Genomic DNA, 19317 nt, shown 5'->3' with positions numbered 1-19317 from the left:
CACAATAGAACTAAATCTGACCTGTGGGTGGGTTCTTTAGTAATGGAATCTTAATTTTTGCATTTCCTAATTTTCGTTCAAATGTAGAACCTTCAAGTTGCCTAGGTTTTATTATTCAATTGGCATATAAGCTAATTTCACCAAAGGTAGTTTTTTAAAAAAATTCTTAAAATACTTTTATTTGGTGGCATTGCAAACATTTCCTAGGGTAAAAAGTGAAATAAATAATAACAGCGTACACAAGGATTGCAAATCATTGTAATTGAGGGGTCAGAGTGGACTGATAGTGGGGATTATGTTGCTGGTTGATGGAAATGTTCATGAAGCAATATGAAGAACAAGTTACTTCCAGACACAATGGTGTATACTTTGAGAACAATTTATGTGTGTTTTTGTGGCAAGGGAAGGGAATTGCTATTTTTGTATTATGTATTTTTTTTGCTCAGTGTCTCCTTTACCTTTTTGCTTCAATTTTGAAATCAGTAAACTATAAAAGTTGTTTGTGGCTGAAAATGATGCTTTTATACATATTTGATTTACTGTGCTACCCTGCAGTGCTATTGCTGGGATGGAAAAGAGGAAGGTCTAATCCTTCTTTTGGACCTAATCTTTGAGCAATGTTGTGAGTCCTCCTGACACTAATCCTAAAATGATCCCAAAGCTTTTCAGACTTTGCCATCTATAAGAATGTGGGGGTGAGGGAAGGGAACAGAAAGTTTTCCTGAGATAGTCTCTAAACAAAATGCATTCAGTTTAGAACAAGTTCATCAATCCCCTCTTTGTAATTGGGCTCAATCAAATGTATTCAGTCCTTGACTCAATCCTGGGCAACCGGCGACCTCTATTGGTGAATTGATAAAATGAGCCGGAGGACAAAGAAGTCTGCAAGTCATCGTGCATTATGGGGAGATTAAATGAGGCAGACCACTCTCTCCGTACACTTTAAATTCATTTTCAAATTTAAAATCTTGAATAAAGATCTCTTACGCATATTCTTTAGGATACAAAATCAGACCTAGTTTAAAGTTGTTAAAAGGGCCACCTAGGACTGTAGCAGAAAAGTATGGGCGCCGAATAAAGACAGGGAAGAGAGTAACTAGAAAGTTGACCTTAATGCTGAAAGCATTTTATTTTAAATGTGCAGTGTTCTGAATACACAATCTATGTAGGGTGGCAATAAAGTGGGTAATAAAGTAAACCCTTTACTCTTTCGTCTGGATTTAGACAAACGGATTGACAAGAATCACTGAGAGGGGAATCTCAGTGCCAAGAAATGGTTTGGAAACAGATTAGTATTCTGGTTCATTTCGTTTCCATGACAGGAAACAGTATTGCTAGACAGTATTTGGAAGCGCGATTAATTTTCACTCGCGAGGAAAACTGTTTACGAGTGAAAGGCCATACATATGTACATAAACAAATTAGGGTCTAAGTATCGATAGTATGTAACAAATTTAGATACAATATATAGAAACATTGCCTATGCTACTTTAAAAGTTTTCTTGATTAAGGTTATAATCAAACACAGTGGGAGGTTTAAAAAAACCCAAGCAGAACAGAAGTTGCAATTGCACTTTTAAAAGACAGTTTAAATTCAATGTGCAAAATCCAGTTTTGAATTTCAGAATTGGAAAAGGAAGTAGTTATGTAAACTGTTTTGTCTTGGCAAAGGAGGAAAAGTCTTAAGAGTTCAGAGAGCACTTTTTAAAAGATACTTAGGAGGAACATTCATACATCAGCTTCACCGAAAGTACCGTGTTCCAGTGCCAGAGAGAGAGAGAGAGAGAGAGAGAAATATATATTCCAATTTTGCCAAGAAGTTGCAACTGTCATGTGAGATGGAAGCTAGTCCAAGGTATGTCCTAAACCTGACTGTGTGTGATAACAGGCACGCCTCCCAGGTTGTCTTGGGCTATCAATCAGCTCCAATGTGGACAGGATTGTAGACAGGAATCCAAAAAGGGCACTTTCATTTAGCTTTGCTCGTGTCTCCTCTCACAGTGCCAAGGGGAGTGGGAGAAGGAGAACACTTTTCTTTGAAACACAACGCATACGATGTAGCCTCTCTCTCTGCCCAAAGTCAGTCCCAACGCATTTCCTCAAAGAGGGTTTCTCAGAAGGGCACTTAAACTCAACTCACAACGATGGGGTCCCCCCCCCCCGCCTTACAGTACTTTCTGAACCGAAATCTGGATTTCGATAGTCACTCCCCTTCTCCTGGAGTGCCAGAGTTGTTCATTATTCATAGTCCGGGGCGTGTCCTAAGCAGGAGTTGTATATAGGCAAGAAGTTCAGCTGAATGAGAGAACAGATGGGAGCCCAGAGTTACAGAGAGTAGAAGCCAATAGCAGGCAACAAAGAGAATAAAAAGAAGGGAACTTTGCTCTCTTAATTTATTTTTTCTCCTTCATTTCCCCTCTGCTCTCCTTTCTTTCCGTGATCATTTTGGGACCACGTTTCCTCCCAGCCAGACCATTTTGCTCGGTTTGGGTATTTTTTTGTTGTTGATTTTTTTTTAATTTATTTTATTTTCAAATTTGTGTCTGCGGCAAGAAACCAGTGTGAAAGCCAAGTGATCTGGGAGCTATTGGAGGGGAGGAAGCGACAAGCCGTCTTGGGCGCTAGCTGCTCTTCCTACTGCAGGGGCGGGGGGGCTGTGAGGGGCTGGCGGGTCCCAGCTGCAGACAGGGGGTGACTGTAGCTTTAGCCTCCTGGGCTCGCCTCCTCTGTTAGGGGGGCGAGCGGTTGGGGCTTGAGCCTTCTGCTCCGAACCTCCGTGGCAGGGGTCTGTCCTGGTCTCCCCTCTCCTGTGTTGGGGGGCGAGTGCCTGTGACTCCCCCCTCCTGTGGCGGGGGGCGGCTCTGCCCCGGGCTAGGTGCGCGTGTGGCTGCGGCTCTGTCCCTCTCCTGCTCTCTCTGCTACTGCTCCTCGTCCCCTCTCCAGCCCCCCCCCCCCCCCCCTGCGCTTGTTGCTATGGTGTCGCGGCTCTGCGTGCTGTGGGCAGTGGCAGCGCTGGCGCTGCTGAGCCGGCGGGCGGTGGCGGTGGGGCCGGTGGTGCGGTGCGAGCCCTGCGACTCGCGGGCGCTGGAGCAGTGCAAGCCGCTGGCGCCCGAGTGCTCCGAGCTGGTGCGGGAGCCGGGCTGCGGCTGCTGCTTGACCTGCGCCCTGCAGGAGGGGCGCCCGTGCGGGGTCTACAGCGAGCGCTGCGGGGCCGGCCTCAGCTGCCAGCCGCGCCGAGGGGAGCTCAGACCCCTGCAGGCGCTGCTGGAGGGCAGGGGGCTTTGCACCAACGTGACCACGGGCAGCAAGCTGAGGACCTTCCTGCTGCAAGGAGTAGGACCACATGTTCCAGGTAAGGAGACCAGGCTCCAGCCGTTCACGCTGTGTGTGTTTGTGTGTGTGTGTGTGTGTGTTGTTTAATGCCAAAAAAAAATGCCCCTCCAAAAAAAGTTTGATGCAAATCAATCTATCAATCAATCAGTTGCCTTTATGCAAAAAAAAAATTAGTTTGCACACACCAAAAACAAAACAAAAAACCACTCCCTTACTGCAAAAATGTTTCTGTTAAGCGCCACCCAAGTATTGCAGCCAACTCCTAGCGGATGGATTCTTAAACAAAACTCCAGCCTTAGTGCACTGTTAAGACTGACGTGGTAATTCCTGCTCTTCAAAATAAATGGTTGTATTTTCTGATCTCGTGGTCAAATCTAGGGCTGTGTGTCAAGTTTAGGATCATTTGGATGAGGGATAGGAAAAGAAAAGTTCTTTCATCTCCGCTGTTGCAAAATCCTTCCTTGCAACAGAGGTGAGGATGCTTTTTAAAAAATATATGAGGGAGTCGTTCCCCCTTTGAACTGGGTGACTGAGGAGGCAGGTCTGCCAGGCTGAGATATTAAAAATGAGTGAATTGCTTATAACATTCATAGAAAGAGGAAAAGAGTACATAGACAATGGGACAAATATTTTCCCAGGTTGGAAAGTTATTGACTATTTAAAAAAAAAGCATCAGAGGCTGGTAGTTTTAAAAGAGGTGAATACTATGGGTACACTTTTGCAAATAAACGATTGGTAAAAACTAACCTTTCCAGTATTCTCTTGTAAGTAAAACCATTTAGAGTGTGTTTCTTTAAGAGGGAGGGAAGGTTGGAATAATTTTTGTAAGCATGCACATTTTACAATGTTTAGAAACAAGGAAAGTTGGGATTCAGATCAGGAAAGCACAATCAATATTTTCACAAATTTCAGTAGAGAGTTTATTAACCAATATCGAGGATGTAACATCTACTTCATAAGACAGCACGTTAAAAGGTTTGGCACGGTTGTTTTTAAAGCAGCGTGGAGTTTTTCTTTTGGGTTGCAGGCACTCTTTGGCTGGCCTCTCCTTAGCTGTGTGTGAGAGGAAGTGGCCGCCAGTGCTGCAGGAGCACAAAATACCTTATTATTTTTGTGCTGCTCACAAGCAGTGACAACTTGAAAGAGAGAGTTGAGAACATGCCGAGTGAAGTTTTAAACCTCATTGAAACGTATGGCAACATCCTTCATCATAAGAGCTTGATGCTGTTAACTCTACCTTAAAAGGAATCCTGGATGAGGGGGTTTTCCATACAAATGGGTGCAAATTGGCAATGCTAATTATCAGTTATCATTATTATTTTGTAACTGTATATATAATGAGGAAGGGAAGGGGTAGATGGCTCTGGACTCTCACTTCTGTTCCGGGTCTCTTACTAACTTCAGCCCTAAATAGTTAAAATACTAAAGCCCTACTCTTGCACTCCTTATTCAGACATAAATCCTGTTGAAGTCAGTGGGAACTTTGCCCCTGTGTATAAAGTGAAAAGTAGGCCCCTTCCTGGGAATACAAGTTGAGTGCTTAGTTTTCAAGAGGGAAGAAATCTGCTGAACCAATGCCATGCATAGTGCCTGCCTCTTTAAGGGACTACTAGAGTTTCAATCCTAAATCCAAGTTTCCAGTACAGATTCTAGCATACAACAAACTCTCAGAATAGGATCAAATCTGTTCCCACATATACAGATAGGTAGAATACCATGTAAAATTGTTTTTTGTCGTTGTTAAGTTACAGCAAGTGCTAAAAAAAAGTTTTATATAGATTTATATTTTAAAATGTCATGTTAATGCCAGATTTAGAAGACCACTAACTTCTAGTGCATGTTATATCTTTCTGGCATTAATACAGCTCACATTTTAAGGGACTATTATAATATTATTAATAAAAGAAAAAAGCAACTCTCCCTGTGCTTTTTTCATGATGGTTTTGAATGTGTTAGGAATGGGTATGTAACTAACACGACAACAGCTCTATAGAATAAACTGATGCAATACAGTATGTCTTGACATTATAAAAAAATTGTAGTCATAGCTCTTAAATCTGATTTGAGAACTGCTTGAGAACAGATTGCCATGATTAATTATATAAACTATGAAGTGGCCATTGTAATCTGTTGGTTATATAATGCTTGTTAAAATACTTTCTAAATCTATATGTACATGGAACTGGAATGGCTGCAAAATGCTATTGGGCAAATAATTTAGATTTAGGAGATCTAGATTATTATGTTCTATTGTATCAATGCTTCCAAACATTGAGAATGAGAAAAAAAATACTACTTAAAAAAAAACGAAATTAAACCACAAAAAATATGTTCAAATACCGCTGAGAGTCTGAGTTAAACCCACAAAAGCCAGGAAATTCAGAGTTAAGACTTAAACTTCCTTAATCCATTTGCGCTGGGAGTTGGATTTTCCTGGTCAATTATGTCTACTGCCAGCAGTGGCTACACCAAAACCACTGGCACAAGATGTTAACTCTGATCCCTCCTCCTCCTCCCTGTGCCTATGTATTGCAGGAGCCTTAGTGCCATATGTGCTAAAATTGTTGGACTCAGTGGGATGTGTTAGGAAGGCTTTCAGTCTTAATGCTGAATTTCTTGGCTTTGGTGCTTATTAGTGAGCCTTTTAGCACTATTTTAATATAGATTTTATGCTTTAACTTTAGTATAGCATTGAAGCAACAGTATTAAAAGTAAGCTGTGTCCTGAACATCAGTTATCATTTTACATTTCCAATGTGATTTCCTTTCCTTTTTTAAAAAAGTTCAGATGGCCTGCAGCCAGAGGGCTGAAATGCAGCAAGCAGTCTGACTTAACTGATAGAGATATAAACTATAAAAATATCTTAGAGGAAATGCAGCCATCTGCATTTACACTGGAAGAGTCCCGTATAGTATAGTATAGTATAGTATAGTATAGACACATAATCTTAAGTATATGGAAACATTGTGCCTGCACAATATTCTGGGGCACTTTCTTTTCTTTTACTTCTATGGAAAGTAGATAGAGATAGAAAATATTTTTAAACTCTTCTGACTCCGAGTGAAAAGCAAATAAGCAGGATGTTTGTTTTTTGATACTGTGGAAGAGTGGATGGCAATGTTGTGTTCATAATCTGAAATGTGTTTCATATAAAAATAGAATCAAATTGGAAAATTCTCTATCAACTAAGTAAAATTTAACTTACCAGATTTTTGCAGTATGTGGGAGAAAATTAAGGACCATAAAAATCAACATGGTAGTATTACTTCTATTTAGTAATACCTCTTTGTTAATTCCCTTCCTGGAGAAGATATAAAGAAGAGACATTACCTTACAGAATACTAACCATCACAAGACATTACAGGAATTCATTATTGTTACTAAGTGATAATAAAATCAGTTCTAGGACAGAAATAAATTATTTGAATTTTTTGCATGTCTTTTATTAGTAAAGTTGATAACAGATTTCTGGTTCAGATCCAAACTCTGGAAATGATGAAGTCCCAGTGCAAATCTGCCCCCTTCTGGTGAGAAAAAACTTCAAATTAAGGGAAGCAATTGGCTGTATATTCAGCTTAAATAGCAGTGATTCAAAAAATCAAATTGATGTAAAGTATAAATGAAATTTGTCATACAATTAAGCAGAAAAGAAAGATGTATAATTAGTAGCAACCAATAGTGACAGTGGAATGACAGAGTTTAAAAGAATTACTAAGAGTTTACGAGATATTTCAATCATGAGAACATTAGAATTCTTTCTGTTCAGGAAATACAGACATTGCTGCTCAGAGAACACTATGACATTGAAGGCTTTCTGTGTTTTTTAATAAAAAAGAAAAGAAAAAAATAGAAACTTTTAAAATAAGTTATTGTGTTCCTAGGCTTAACTGAATAATTAACTTTGTTTCTTTGTTGAATTTATTTTATTTGAAGGAAATTCCAGTGATTCAGAAGAAGACCAGAATGCCAGTAGCATAGAGAATCAGGCCATCCCTAACTCTCCCAGGGTGTCAGATTCCAAATCACATCCACATCACACCAAAATAGATATCATCAGGAAAGAACAAGCCAAAAATACACAGCGGTACAAAGTGGAATATGATTCACAAAGTACAGATACACTGAATTTCTCTTCTGAATCCAAACAAGAGACTGAATATGTAAGTATTTTTATAAGTAGAAAAGATGAATACATTCTCATGCTTTTTTTTGGCATGCTGTATTTGACAAGATAAATAGAAAACCAGATGGTGGTAATTGTTGTAGCCATTTAAGGAGTTCTGACTGTGTGACCAGTAAAACTATTGGAGATGCAAATACAGAGGGTCAGCAGGCCAGACAGATTACATTTGGAAAACACAGAGGCCTAGTGTTTGTTTTTAATCTGATTATCAATAATAAACCTTGGACAGTAAAAAGCTTAATCTCACCTGTAGTTATCACACATGGGTGTGAACAGATTCAGACTAGGTCTAATAGCAGCTTGATTAGATTTGATTACCCATTGGCAAGAAAGAAAGGGTAATGCAAAAAAGAAAAAGGCCTTACATTCAATCCAAAGGTCTGAGTTTGTGCTCCAGGAAGCAAAGTATGGAAAGTGCTCTAGCATGGGACTGAATACCAGCTTTTGACTGATTATCAAATGTGCCTAGTGCACACAAATCTGTATCTAGATTTGTAGCGATTGCTCTGTCTGCTGAAAATGTCAGCAGGTAATGACCATAGGGATAAGAGCTGCCACAGTTTCTTATTCCTTATTTACAGTATATGTGCAAGATTTGCAGGGCAGCCTGGGTATAGGGAATGTGAGCAGGTAAAAATATAATTTGTGTATTGCTCTTGACAGACAATCTGGTTATCTTCATATCAGTGCCAACAGGCATACAAAATGTTGCTTGGGTATACTTTGGCACTTCATCAAAATATTCATGGGCGATCCAGACGTATCTTTCTTCTGCAAAAAGAAGGCTTCAAAACCTATAAAAAGTAGTGAGTTCCAAGTAGAGACTATATGGCAACTAAGATAAATTAGCAATGTTGATTTTCCTGCATGTTCAATGTATTACTGAAGTCAGAGAAGTCAGACATTCCAGTTAAAGCACATCAGTGTCTGAGGGGTTCAGAATGTCCTTCTTCCAAAAAATAAATCTGTGTATAGCAGAATTATCATTTTAGGTAGCTGTGAGGGCTGTTGATAGATTATGGGCCACTGGTCCAGAACTAGGGCTTCTAGGGTATGGCTACACAGCAGCTGGGAGCAAGCTTGTCAGTAGTCAGACTTGTGCTTGCAGGATTCAAGCTAGCATGCTAAAAATTGAAGTGTGGATCTTTCTATTCATTTCTGGTCAGATCCATCACCCTATTTTTACGGAGGTTTTTTGCTGCTTAGTGCTTTTAATGTCTACAGATTTACTATTTTTAAGAATATAGGAGACAGGGTTTGAGTGAGAGGATTTCATTTGTGCTTTCTAAAACATGATCATTGACAGGGTCCCTGCCGTAGAGAAATGGAAGATACATTAAATCACCTAAAGATCCAGAATGTCTTGAGTCCAAGAGGATTCCATATTCCAAATTGTGACAAGAAGGGATTTTACAAGAAAAAGCAAGTGAGTAATATTTCTTGATCATTTCAGTAAGTGTATTTAGGCTTTTCCACATTGTCTTCTGTTAATACGAAGTCAAATTTAACATTACTGGTAATGTTCATGTGCATTACATAGCACTTCACTGAAACATTGCTTCAACCCCAGTTTTAGGACCTGGTGGCATAGCACCAAGCCATGTCAGGTGTGGACAGTGTTTTTATTTGCTGTCGTTCCTGACAACAGATTAATCTGAGAAACTTCATACCCAATCACACATGGGTTGGCCAGAGCCCTGGATATCAGTGCCCATCAGTTTAAAAAAAGCATTACCTCTGTAATAACCCACTGTGCTAGCTGTTGGAGTCACCATATGACTGTAATAGATCAATGCTTTGAATTGTAAATAGCTGCTTAAGAGTTCCTAGAAGAACTGGATTAGGTCACATTACAAAAAGCAACTTGAGAAAGCCATATATCTGCCCTTTATACACCGCAGAGATCACTTCCAAAATCTATGTCGTGTTATAGTGAAAGTGATACACTCAGTATTTACTCTTCAGTAAGGATGGTCTCTCAACCACTTTGGTTTTCCATTTGCATTTGGTTACGAGATCGTGACCTTTCTTGACAAATGCAGACACCACCACAGCTATTCATGTCTTTGTTATCTCCATATTGAATTACTGCAACATGCTCTTCTTAGGCTGCCCATGAAGGGCTCTCAAGAAACTTTGGCTAATGAAGAGTAAATATCAGGGCCCTTGCATAGCATTTTTTCATGTCAGAACCCACAATTCGAATGTTTAGAAGATTGCAGTGGCTCTGAATTAGTTTCTTGGTGCAATTCAAGGTGTCGTTTTAAATTTACAGAGCTTTATCTCAGGGGTTCTCAAGCTTTTTCATAGGCCGGATCATGTCTTTAAAGAGAATTTGTATTGTGGTGCACCTTCCCCCTCCCTTTGGTGATTACTCAGACCCACTTCTCCCTTCACATCTCTGAGGTAACCACAGCAGTGCTTACACGAGAAAATAATAGTACAAAAGCATTCCATGTATTTTTAGCTGTCTTCTACTGTTTTTTATCAGTTGGAAATGAAAGTGAAATGAGCAGCCGGCCCGACTTTGCTACCACTCATCCATGGACTTCACTTTAAGTCCTGCTGCTCTCTGTCGCTTGGATCATGGATTTCTTCAAGTATGTCTATTCTGAAAAAAAAAAAAAAAAACCCTGTGTGTTCTTAACTTGATTAGCTAATCTGCATTAACTAACTTGAGTTCAAGTAGCAGTGAAGGCACAGCAACTCGGCTTTTAATTTGGGTTAGCAGCTCAAGTTCAACCCCAGGCTGCCTCGTAGGCTTTAACTCAAGCTTCTAACCTGAGTTCAAAGCCAAGTTGCCGTGGCATCACTGCTGTTTTAACCCAGGTTAGCTAACATAAGTTAAGAACACACCTTTTTTCAACACAGGTGTACCCTTAGAGACAGCCCTTCCTCTTATGTAGCATCTCAACAACTGAGATCAGCAACCTCTGCAGATTTGATGATGGGCACTCACAGTGGGGGGCTCCTGGCTCTAGAATACACTTCTTGCACTGGTCTGACAGTGCCTATGTTTGTTGACCTTTAGGGCATGCTGCATAGCTCATCTATTCACTCTAGCTTTTCCTGAGCAGCTGGTGATTTTCTCAAGCAGGGCAAGTTTCTTTTTTTGGGTTGGAGGTCTCATTTAAGCTGGTGTGAATTCTTGTTCCATGATATTTTAACTTGATGTAAATTAACATAGGGCCATATGCAGGTGGCAGCCCTCAATCTGAATTCATTCCAAAATGCCATTGATTTCAATGAAAGTTATTCAGTGGACTAAGGACAACACTGACCCTCAGAGTGGGAACCAAGATTGTGTGTTTGTTCCTGTGACATAGAAGTGATTAGCTTATTTAAAGCAATAGATATTTTAACAGAGTTCCAAGAGATATGCTTTTTGTTACATACTATAGTCCTTGTGCTGCTTTAGCTATTAAAGAAGACCAAAAATGCTCTACTTTGCCCACTTGCAGAACTTGTCTGCAGTACTTTTGTCAACTTGCAGCTCAAATTGTGAGCTCTTTATGAAATAGATTTTCTTTCTTCAGTGTTACTTTGTGCTAGGTGCTTTCCTGGGTACTACCATACATAAATAATAAGATCCACAGGCACCAAAATGTTGAGGTACATTTTTGAGCAATGGCAATTCTGTCATTGGGGAACCTGGGCACTTCCCCACTCCAAAAAATGATATTAAAATAAGTGTACCTTGATGTCAATTCTAGTCATCATTCAAAGCTATTCATTTAATAGAATAAGATGAAGATCCCATGTAAGGGGAGCTGCTTCTGCACTCTAAATTGTGTAGTGCATGTCCCACCAGAAGCTTTAAAACTGCATCTGCTGAATTTCAGAGACAGTTCCTGCACTACATTTAGTGGTCTATCACGGTGGCATCTATGGCAAAGGATTGAGGGGTAGTTTCAGATGTGCCCAGTCCTGCCAGATGCCATGCCACATGCGTGTATGTCCCACTGGCTTCAATAGGAATTGAGGGAAGCTCAGCATCTTGCAGAATCAAGCCCTCAATGAGCACAGTGGAATCAACACGAGCAAATAGCTTACCTGAGTGCTGATCTAGTGCCAACACTTAGTACGGCTATCGAATTGTAATGCAGGCCTTAAGTTTAGGATAGGTGTCAAGGGTACAGTCTGCAGCTCACAAAAATGCAAAATAATATGTTTACAATATCTTTCTAAAATTAAATACAACAATAGATATGAGAAATAAGTACCTACATAATAGATTGCACTTGCTGCCCTATGGAAAATGTAGTGATTGCCCTGCTTTTTGCAGCATAAATTTAGGTCTGATACTTTAGGAACTGAGAGAACGTATCTAATCTGAATAACATAAAGCTAGGTTATTGTATGAATTTCCTGCATTGCTACTATTAACATCATTTAGCATTTGTAACTCATTAGTATCCACATTATGACCGAAGAATTCAGTATGTTATACTAGGAAATAGTAAATCATCCCTAAATAATATTATTTTCACTGTCCTATAAGGCAGGCATTTTTAATGATGGAAATATTGGCTTTCTTCTGGTACCTCTAAAGTAGCTGGATATGCAGCTCAGTGCACTATGGTGGCACACTACCTCCAAAGAGAAGGTTAGCAAGGTGTTTGCATATTTTGTAAAAGTAGTTCATTCTTTACCAAAGCAGGTTAGCCATCATATCGGAAGCTGTGTGGTGTAATGGTTAGAACAATGAGTTGGAATCAAAACTCCTCCAGTGTTTCTTTTTGGCTCTGCCACTGATATGGACCTTGATCCTGCAAGCTGCTCCACACAGGCAAACACGCTCATGCCTAAACCGATTCCCATTGAATTCATGGACATAAGCATTTGCTCATACAGAGCAAATTGCATGATTAGGGCCTTTTTGCATCAGCTTAATGTCATATTAGTACCCACCTCATAAGGTGCCGTGAGAATCAAATAAAATGTTAATAATGCTCTTAAGAAAATAAAAGCACTTTGTGAGTGCAAATTGTATGTTTGTAGATAGATATAGATACAGATACAGTCCAATAGTACAATGTATTTCAGCATAGTGCCAGGCTATGCAGTGCAGGGCAGAACTAACACAAAGAAACAATATGATTATAAATAGGGCCCTACCAATCCCCCATGAAATCTGGTCTTTTGTGTACTTTTACCCTATACTATACTCTTTTATACTATAGCAGGGATAGGCAACCTATGGCACGCGGGCCGAAGGTGGCATGCAAGCTGATTTTCAGTGGCACTCACACTGCCCGGGTCCTGGCCACCGGTCTGGGGGGCTCTGCATTTTAATTTAATTTTAAATGAAGCTTCTTAAACATTTTAAAAATCGTATTTACTTTATATACAACAATCGTTTAGTTATATATTATAGACTTATCGAAAGCGACCTTCTAAAAATGTTGAAATGTATGACTGGCACGCCACTTCTGAAAGGTTGCCAACCCCTGTACTATAGGGTAAAAGTATATACTAGTACACAGTGTTTCTCCAACGCAAAAGGGGGTCTCAAGCCTATTGTAAAGGGGTTGCAGTATTGCCACCCTTACTTCTGTGCTGTTGCTGGTGGCAGCACTGCCTTCAGAGCTGGGTGGCCAGAGAGCAGCAGCTGCTGGCCAGGAATCCTGCTCTGAAGGCTACACTGCTCCTGGTGGTGATGCTGCTTTCAGAGCTTGGCACCTGGCCAGCACCTGCCGTGCTCCAGCTATCCAGTTATGAAGGCAGAGCAGAAGTAAGGGTGGCAATACCATGAAAACACCCCCCCGCCCCCAACAGCTTTGCCCCCTTTTGGATCGGGAACCCCAGTTTGAGAAACACTGACTTAAGGGCTTTACATATTTATATGTTGCCATTTTTCAATAAATATTCATGCTTTGTTACAACTCTGTGAAATTTAAGATTTAAATATCTGAAATAGTGAAATTCAAGATTTTTAAAATGCTATGACCATGAAATTTATTAAAATGGACCATGAATTTGGTAGGGCCCTAGTTATGAAGGACCAGCATTTGTCTACAGATAAGTGATAGATTTGGGATAAATCTAGTGAAGTATCATGATCATCTAGAAGAGCCATATAAAGTTTTTCATAAGAAAGCTTTCCTCTTCATGTTCACATGAACCACCTCTTTTCCTCACTGACTGGCTCTTCAGGAACATGTTGAATGCAGTTGTTCTTCATGATTTGATTTGTGGTTATCTAGTCATTGACTTTCCAGACACCCTCGGGGATAGTTTTAATGAATGAGAGGTTTGCGGTAAAGGAATTTTATCTATCCAGATACATCATGTAAAGCAATTTAAAGTATTTATATTTGGGTTTTTTTATATTTAATTATTATTAAATCAGGAGCATGGGGAAATTATCAGATAAATGTGGTTGCCAAAATGAACTTATCATCTTGCCAAGCCATGTGATGTACAACATGAAATCAAATAGGAGAGTCAGTGGTACTGGAAGCTACATGAACATTTCTGAAAGGAATTCTGCCCTCCACTCTCTGTCCATTTAAATGAATATTTGTGATTTACTTTACTTTTCTTGCCCGATGCTTCTTGGTAAACATCGGTTTAAAGGTAAAACTGGAAGGCTGGCTTCGTGGTTGTTCTAGAGTAGAGGGATCAGAGTTTGAGTCCCTAATTTAATTTTTGCTCCTAGATCCTCAGAACCTGGAAACATGATACAGAGTCATTGTCATCATGTCCCCTGGAAATGAGGAGTGACACTGATGGGCTCTAAAGAAATCTGTGTTCAGTCCTGAAGTAAATCGTGTAAAAGAGAGGAAGTGATAAAGAGGAATTTGGAGGGACTCCTCCAGAGCATAATAAGACCCCTTTGTTTATTATATACCGCACCAGATCTATTAGACATTGATCCCTATTTACTCATGCCTAAGTCATTTATGTAAGGTTGTACGATAGTACTGTGGTATATGGGTCTAGTTTCATGGTGCGGGAGTACGTCTGTCTCAAGCAAGCAAACAATTTTTGATAGAATTAAGATTCTCTAAGAATTATCCCAAATCCACATAAATGGCCAGCTTTTCAGTAGATGTGAATTGGCATAGCTCCATTTAAGACAAAGCTCCCCCAATCCTGGGCCAGCCAGAGGCCAAAATAACCTTTGCTATAAATTAGAGCTTTCTAAAGGCTGCTCCAAGTTATGCCAATTGCAGTCCCATAGGGACGACTGTACTGACCAGGAATTAAGTGGTGGCCCTTATGCTTTGCCATGTCCCTTCTGCACTCCTCTGGAGGGGACGGAGCAGGGGGCAATAGGGCTGGCATCTGGCCCCTCTGTCAGGAAATCCTCAGCTGCCCCATTTAGGGCATCATTCCAGCTGTTTTGCACTTCTGAGGCAGCACAAAGCAGCTGAAGCTGAGCCCAAGAATCTGGCCCCACTGGTATACACAACACAGAATAAGAGATGTCTTTTTGATATGCACTGTCTATCATTTCAGTTGATGTCAGGGCAAGAGAATGCAAAATATGGGATTTTAGAATAAAAACATCCCTTTTGGGCCAGATAAAACTATTATGAGAGATATGTTTGACCCTTGCCCCAGTGCTGGGCAGTCAGTGCAAATCCTTATTTTGAACTTGAGAGATCTGAAAAACATTTCTGTGTTGCTTTGGAGACAAAGCATTATTTTTGCTGCTTATCTCTGAAACACACAGCAGATCTGAGAGTTTTGCCCAAAACAAGCTAATTAGAAGAAATGAAAGGTGGCTTCTAGCTGTATTTAATTCTGAAAGTCAGTGATGAGATTGTAGAAAATAAAATGACATTAAAAATGAGACCAACTTTTTAAACTGATAATTTGGTTTACATGTATGTCTTTGACAGTAATCAAAGTCAGTTCCTTTGAACCATTGAGATTTGTGCAGCACACTTCATACAGTATCTCTAAAAGCAAGGAGGATATGTTACAGTTATTAGCAGAGGTACAATCTAGTGGACTGAATACCAGGCTGGGAGTTAGGAAATCCTCACTCTAATTCTGCGCTCAGACACTGACTTTGTGTCCTTTGGAAAATCACTTAAGAATTTCTGCCTTAGTTTCCCGATCTATGAACTTGTCATAATAAAAGAGATGTGGACTGTGGATTAAATTATTTTGACGCCAAAGAGTTTTAAGGATTAAACGTTACCACTTCAGCTAGGTCCTGATCTAATGCCCATTAAAGTTAATGGAAAAATTCCCATTGACTCAATGGGCAGTGGATCAGACTATTAATGGGCTTGTTAAATAATGTAAAAGGATAAAATCCATGTTGGATTCATGTTTAAGGACAACTGACTGAATGGCTAACTTGTAATTCAAATAAAGATAATCAGATAATTAGGCAAATTACTAATGCAGCTCTTTTTAAGATTGGCCAGTGATGCTTTTCTCTCTCAGAAAATAAGCATTTGTTTACTTTGGACCTGATCTTGCAGACATTCTTCTGGCACAACTGCCATTTAAGTGACTAAGATTGTTGCATGCAGTATGGCTGCAAAAGAAAGGTTCTGAAGAAGCGAAAGCTTTGTGTTATTTCAGCACGTGACATGATATTTGGTCTTCCTGCCCAAAGATATAACAAGAATATAGACTTGGATAATCATCTTCTGGCCTTTGGGATCAATGAATCTAAATGACTGCTTATTTTCAGTTAGAGTAAGTGCTCTTAGTTCATGTACCATAATAAACATGGTAAAAGCAAACATTCCTCAGGGAGAGGAGTCTGTACAGCACAATATCCAGCTTTCTGAACCGTGCAAGCCCTGAAAAGCTGTGGGTGATGTTCGCTTCATGGCAGGATGATGGAATCCAAAGAAAATTTTCCAATGACAGAAACCCCAAAGAGGTCTCTTCCCCCAAAAGTCCATAGTGAGGAGTTGTGGAGCTGGCTAGGGGTAGGGATAAAGGAGCAAATGAGCTCACCACTAGTCTTCAACTAGCAGGGACTGTATGTGCTGCACTATGCAGCCTTAGATGGGAAAATTAGGGGCTCCTGGCTCATGGACCAATCAGCTATGTTATAAGGGTGAAATGGATTCCTATGCAGAGGCCTATGCACCATTTAAATCCTACTTAAACCTTGTTTTGAGGGCTTAATTGGTGCCTGCATAGGTCTTCTACAGACTCTTTCAACATGGATAAATTTCATCCTCAATTAATACAATACATGAGCTGGAAATGTACACAGCCCAGCCGCCTGCTATGGAGGATGTGTTCTCTTGTTCCCTCCAAAGAAGGTGGAGGTAGGCTTCTTTTTTTGTGTATTTTTATTTTTGGTGGTAGAGGGCAGGCAAGGTCTTAAGGCTACCGTGGCTTCTCTGTTCTTGTCCCTAGGTGACGTATCTATTGTAGTTGTCATCTAGCAAGAGCCTGGTAAATTTGTGCTACAGACTCTTTAAAATTCATCACCAACTAAATGGTGGTCATTGTAGCTCTGATGAACTTGTCTCTGCAATAGGTCATTCAGTGAGTCTACAACCATAAAATCCCACAAGTCCAGTTGACATAGATTATGACTCCATCCTGGGAAGGAGTTGACTGTAGAATGCTTAATATGACATTGCACGACTATTAGAGAGAGGTGCTTCCCCTTATAATAGAAGAAAACCTTCACAGTTACAGATGTACCTTTCAGCTGAACTGGGCCTAGCTGATGAATGTAATATGCAATATGTGATCAGGAACTATGTATGCTGCCTTAGATTCTCTTTGTAACTCTTGGGTGCTTGGTTTTCCATCTTTCCTGTACTAAATTATTATTTCTAGGGAAAGTTTTAGCTTTTATATAGATATATAAATAATTTATAGCAAAAGCATACACACACACTATGTATTACAATTTCAGGTTGGCTTGTATATATAACTAGTCCTGCTAGGCAAGTACTTTCTCTAGAAATGATTTAGGTTATAGATTAATATGCAGGCAACCTTATTTATAGGAAATTATATATGTAAAGTTCTAATATACCTAGCAGTTGTTGAAGTGATAACTCTGTTGCAGGGTATTATATATCTGCTAATAAACGTCAGCTACAGTACTGAAATGCCTTTGTCAAGCAGATGCAAGCTGAGGTGTTATTGCTGCAAGTGCAGTCTCTGCCAAACATGTGCTCCCTTAGTATGACAAGAGTAATCTGTTGAGTTTTTTCCCAAATAAAGGACCTGATCCTACAACCTTTACAGTTGCAATTAGTGTAATTGAAGTTGGTTTTGCTCAATAATGGACAACTGTGCTGTGTAATATCATGTGGAGTGGTTTATAAAGCTGCCTTGTTGTGCTTCTAAGAATAGTTTTATTGTAGGATTATTAGAACCCTAATAGTTGGCTGGCAGTAGAAATAAAATATCATTATAATAGTTTGTGCTGGTAATCGGAATTCCATTTACTCACAGCACGAGCAGTGTTGATTTGGCCATGTTATATTACTGAAGTTATCAGATTAGAATTAACTGTACCCCAAAAAATGGTGCTAACTGAACCTTACATTCATTTTGTTTCAGTGCCGCCCATCCAAAGGCCGAAAGAGAGGCTATTGCTGGTGTGTGGATAAATATGGACAGCCACTTCCTGGATATGATGGGAAAGGAAAAGGAGATGTCCACTGCTACAACTTGGAAAGCAAATGAGGGGCTGGTGCCATCTCCTGTGGAATCTGTGTGTGGCAGTTCAACCCATCAGAGACCTTGGAGGGACTGGGGAAAAAGCATGGACTGCATTGGACTTGGAGTTACGAGTTCTGCCTCCTACTGATATTGGGGGATTCATTGACTCTATGGACTCTGCAGCTGCACCCTGTCACTGACACACTTCCCGCTTTCTATAGAACATAGGGAGCTCTGAATTCCCAAGTAAATCTGCACTATTTATCCCCAGAAAGAAAAAAAGGCACTTCAGAATGGATTCAGGGAGTCTCCACTGACTTTTTAAAATAACGGCCTGTGACCAATTTGATCCCGAAAGATACTGTATTTTATTTTAAAGAATTTATAGATTGTAAGCTTGTAAAAATATTAAAAAAAACCAAGGATTTAAAGTTTAAGCTTTTTCTATACAGGTCTGACGGGACACTTATCTTCACGGGTAAAATGTTTTATAAAAATCTCAAAGAACTTTTTAAAGAAACGTGTTTCTAAAATAAAGACATGGCTATTTTTTTCTGTAAAGTATATTATGAATATTCTGTTAGTCTGTATTTAATATAATTGTTTTTTAATAAACGTTATTTAAATGTAACATGTGAATACCAAATGTTACACATTCATTTTGGTGTATGCTACTGATTCCATGCAAGTCAAAAAACAAAGGGGATTGTAAATAGAATGGCATATATATTTTTACTTAATGTGGATGAGCCAAAATAGATTTACTGGCTGAAGAAAAAGTTTCCTAAAGAGGCAGAGTTCCCTATTTGAAGTAGCTAAAACCATCAAAATAACTTTTAAATTAACCTTTCTGTTGGTTTTTCTAGTGTATACCTCACTGTAGTACTTAGATGTTAGATAAGCAATTAATAGTTGCATTGAAATTGACCATAAACGACACTTCTCTCCTACTCGTTTCAGCTATTCTAACACAATTTTTCCCTTCTTCCCCTTTTTTAAAACTGTTAACACTAGATATTCTACCTTCATTCTACATGAGGAACTCCTATTAAAGTCAGTGCCAAACATATACAGAAAAGAGGATATAGACCTAAATTTTAGGACTCTTCCATTGCATGGTCGTAACTTCCACTGACTTCATTGGGAGTTGTCTGCTTGCCTTTAAGAGCAGAAGAGTAACCATCCGGTTC

General features: G+C 39.6%; 1 protein-coding gene across 1 annotated transcript; it reads left to right on the top strand.

The window, feature by feature from the left end:
- Positions 1–1606: 1606 nt before the first annotated feature.
- On the top strand, positions 1607–18786 carry IGFBP3 (insulin like growth factor binding protein 3). Its single transcript, XM_005300388.5, has 4 exons — positions 1607–3352; positions 7267–7493; positions 8823–8942; positions 18026–18786. The coding sequence occupies exons 1-4, from the start codon at positions 2974–2976 to the stop codon at positions 18149–18151; spliced, it is 852 nt and encodes a 283-aa protein (XP_005300445.1). The 5' UTR covers positions 1607–2973; the 3' UTR covers positions 18152–18786.
- Positions 18787–19317: the final 531 nt, after the last annotated feature.

Source organism: Chrysemys picta, chromosome 2 (assembly GCF_011386835.1).
Source record: "Chrysemys picta bellii isolate R12L10 chromosome 2, ASM1138683v2, whole genome shotgun sequence".
Lineage (NCBI taxonomy): Eukaryota > Metazoa > Chordata > Testudines > Emydidae > Chrysemys > Chrysemys picta.
This window is presented reverse-complemented; position numbering and strand designations above follow the sequence as displayed.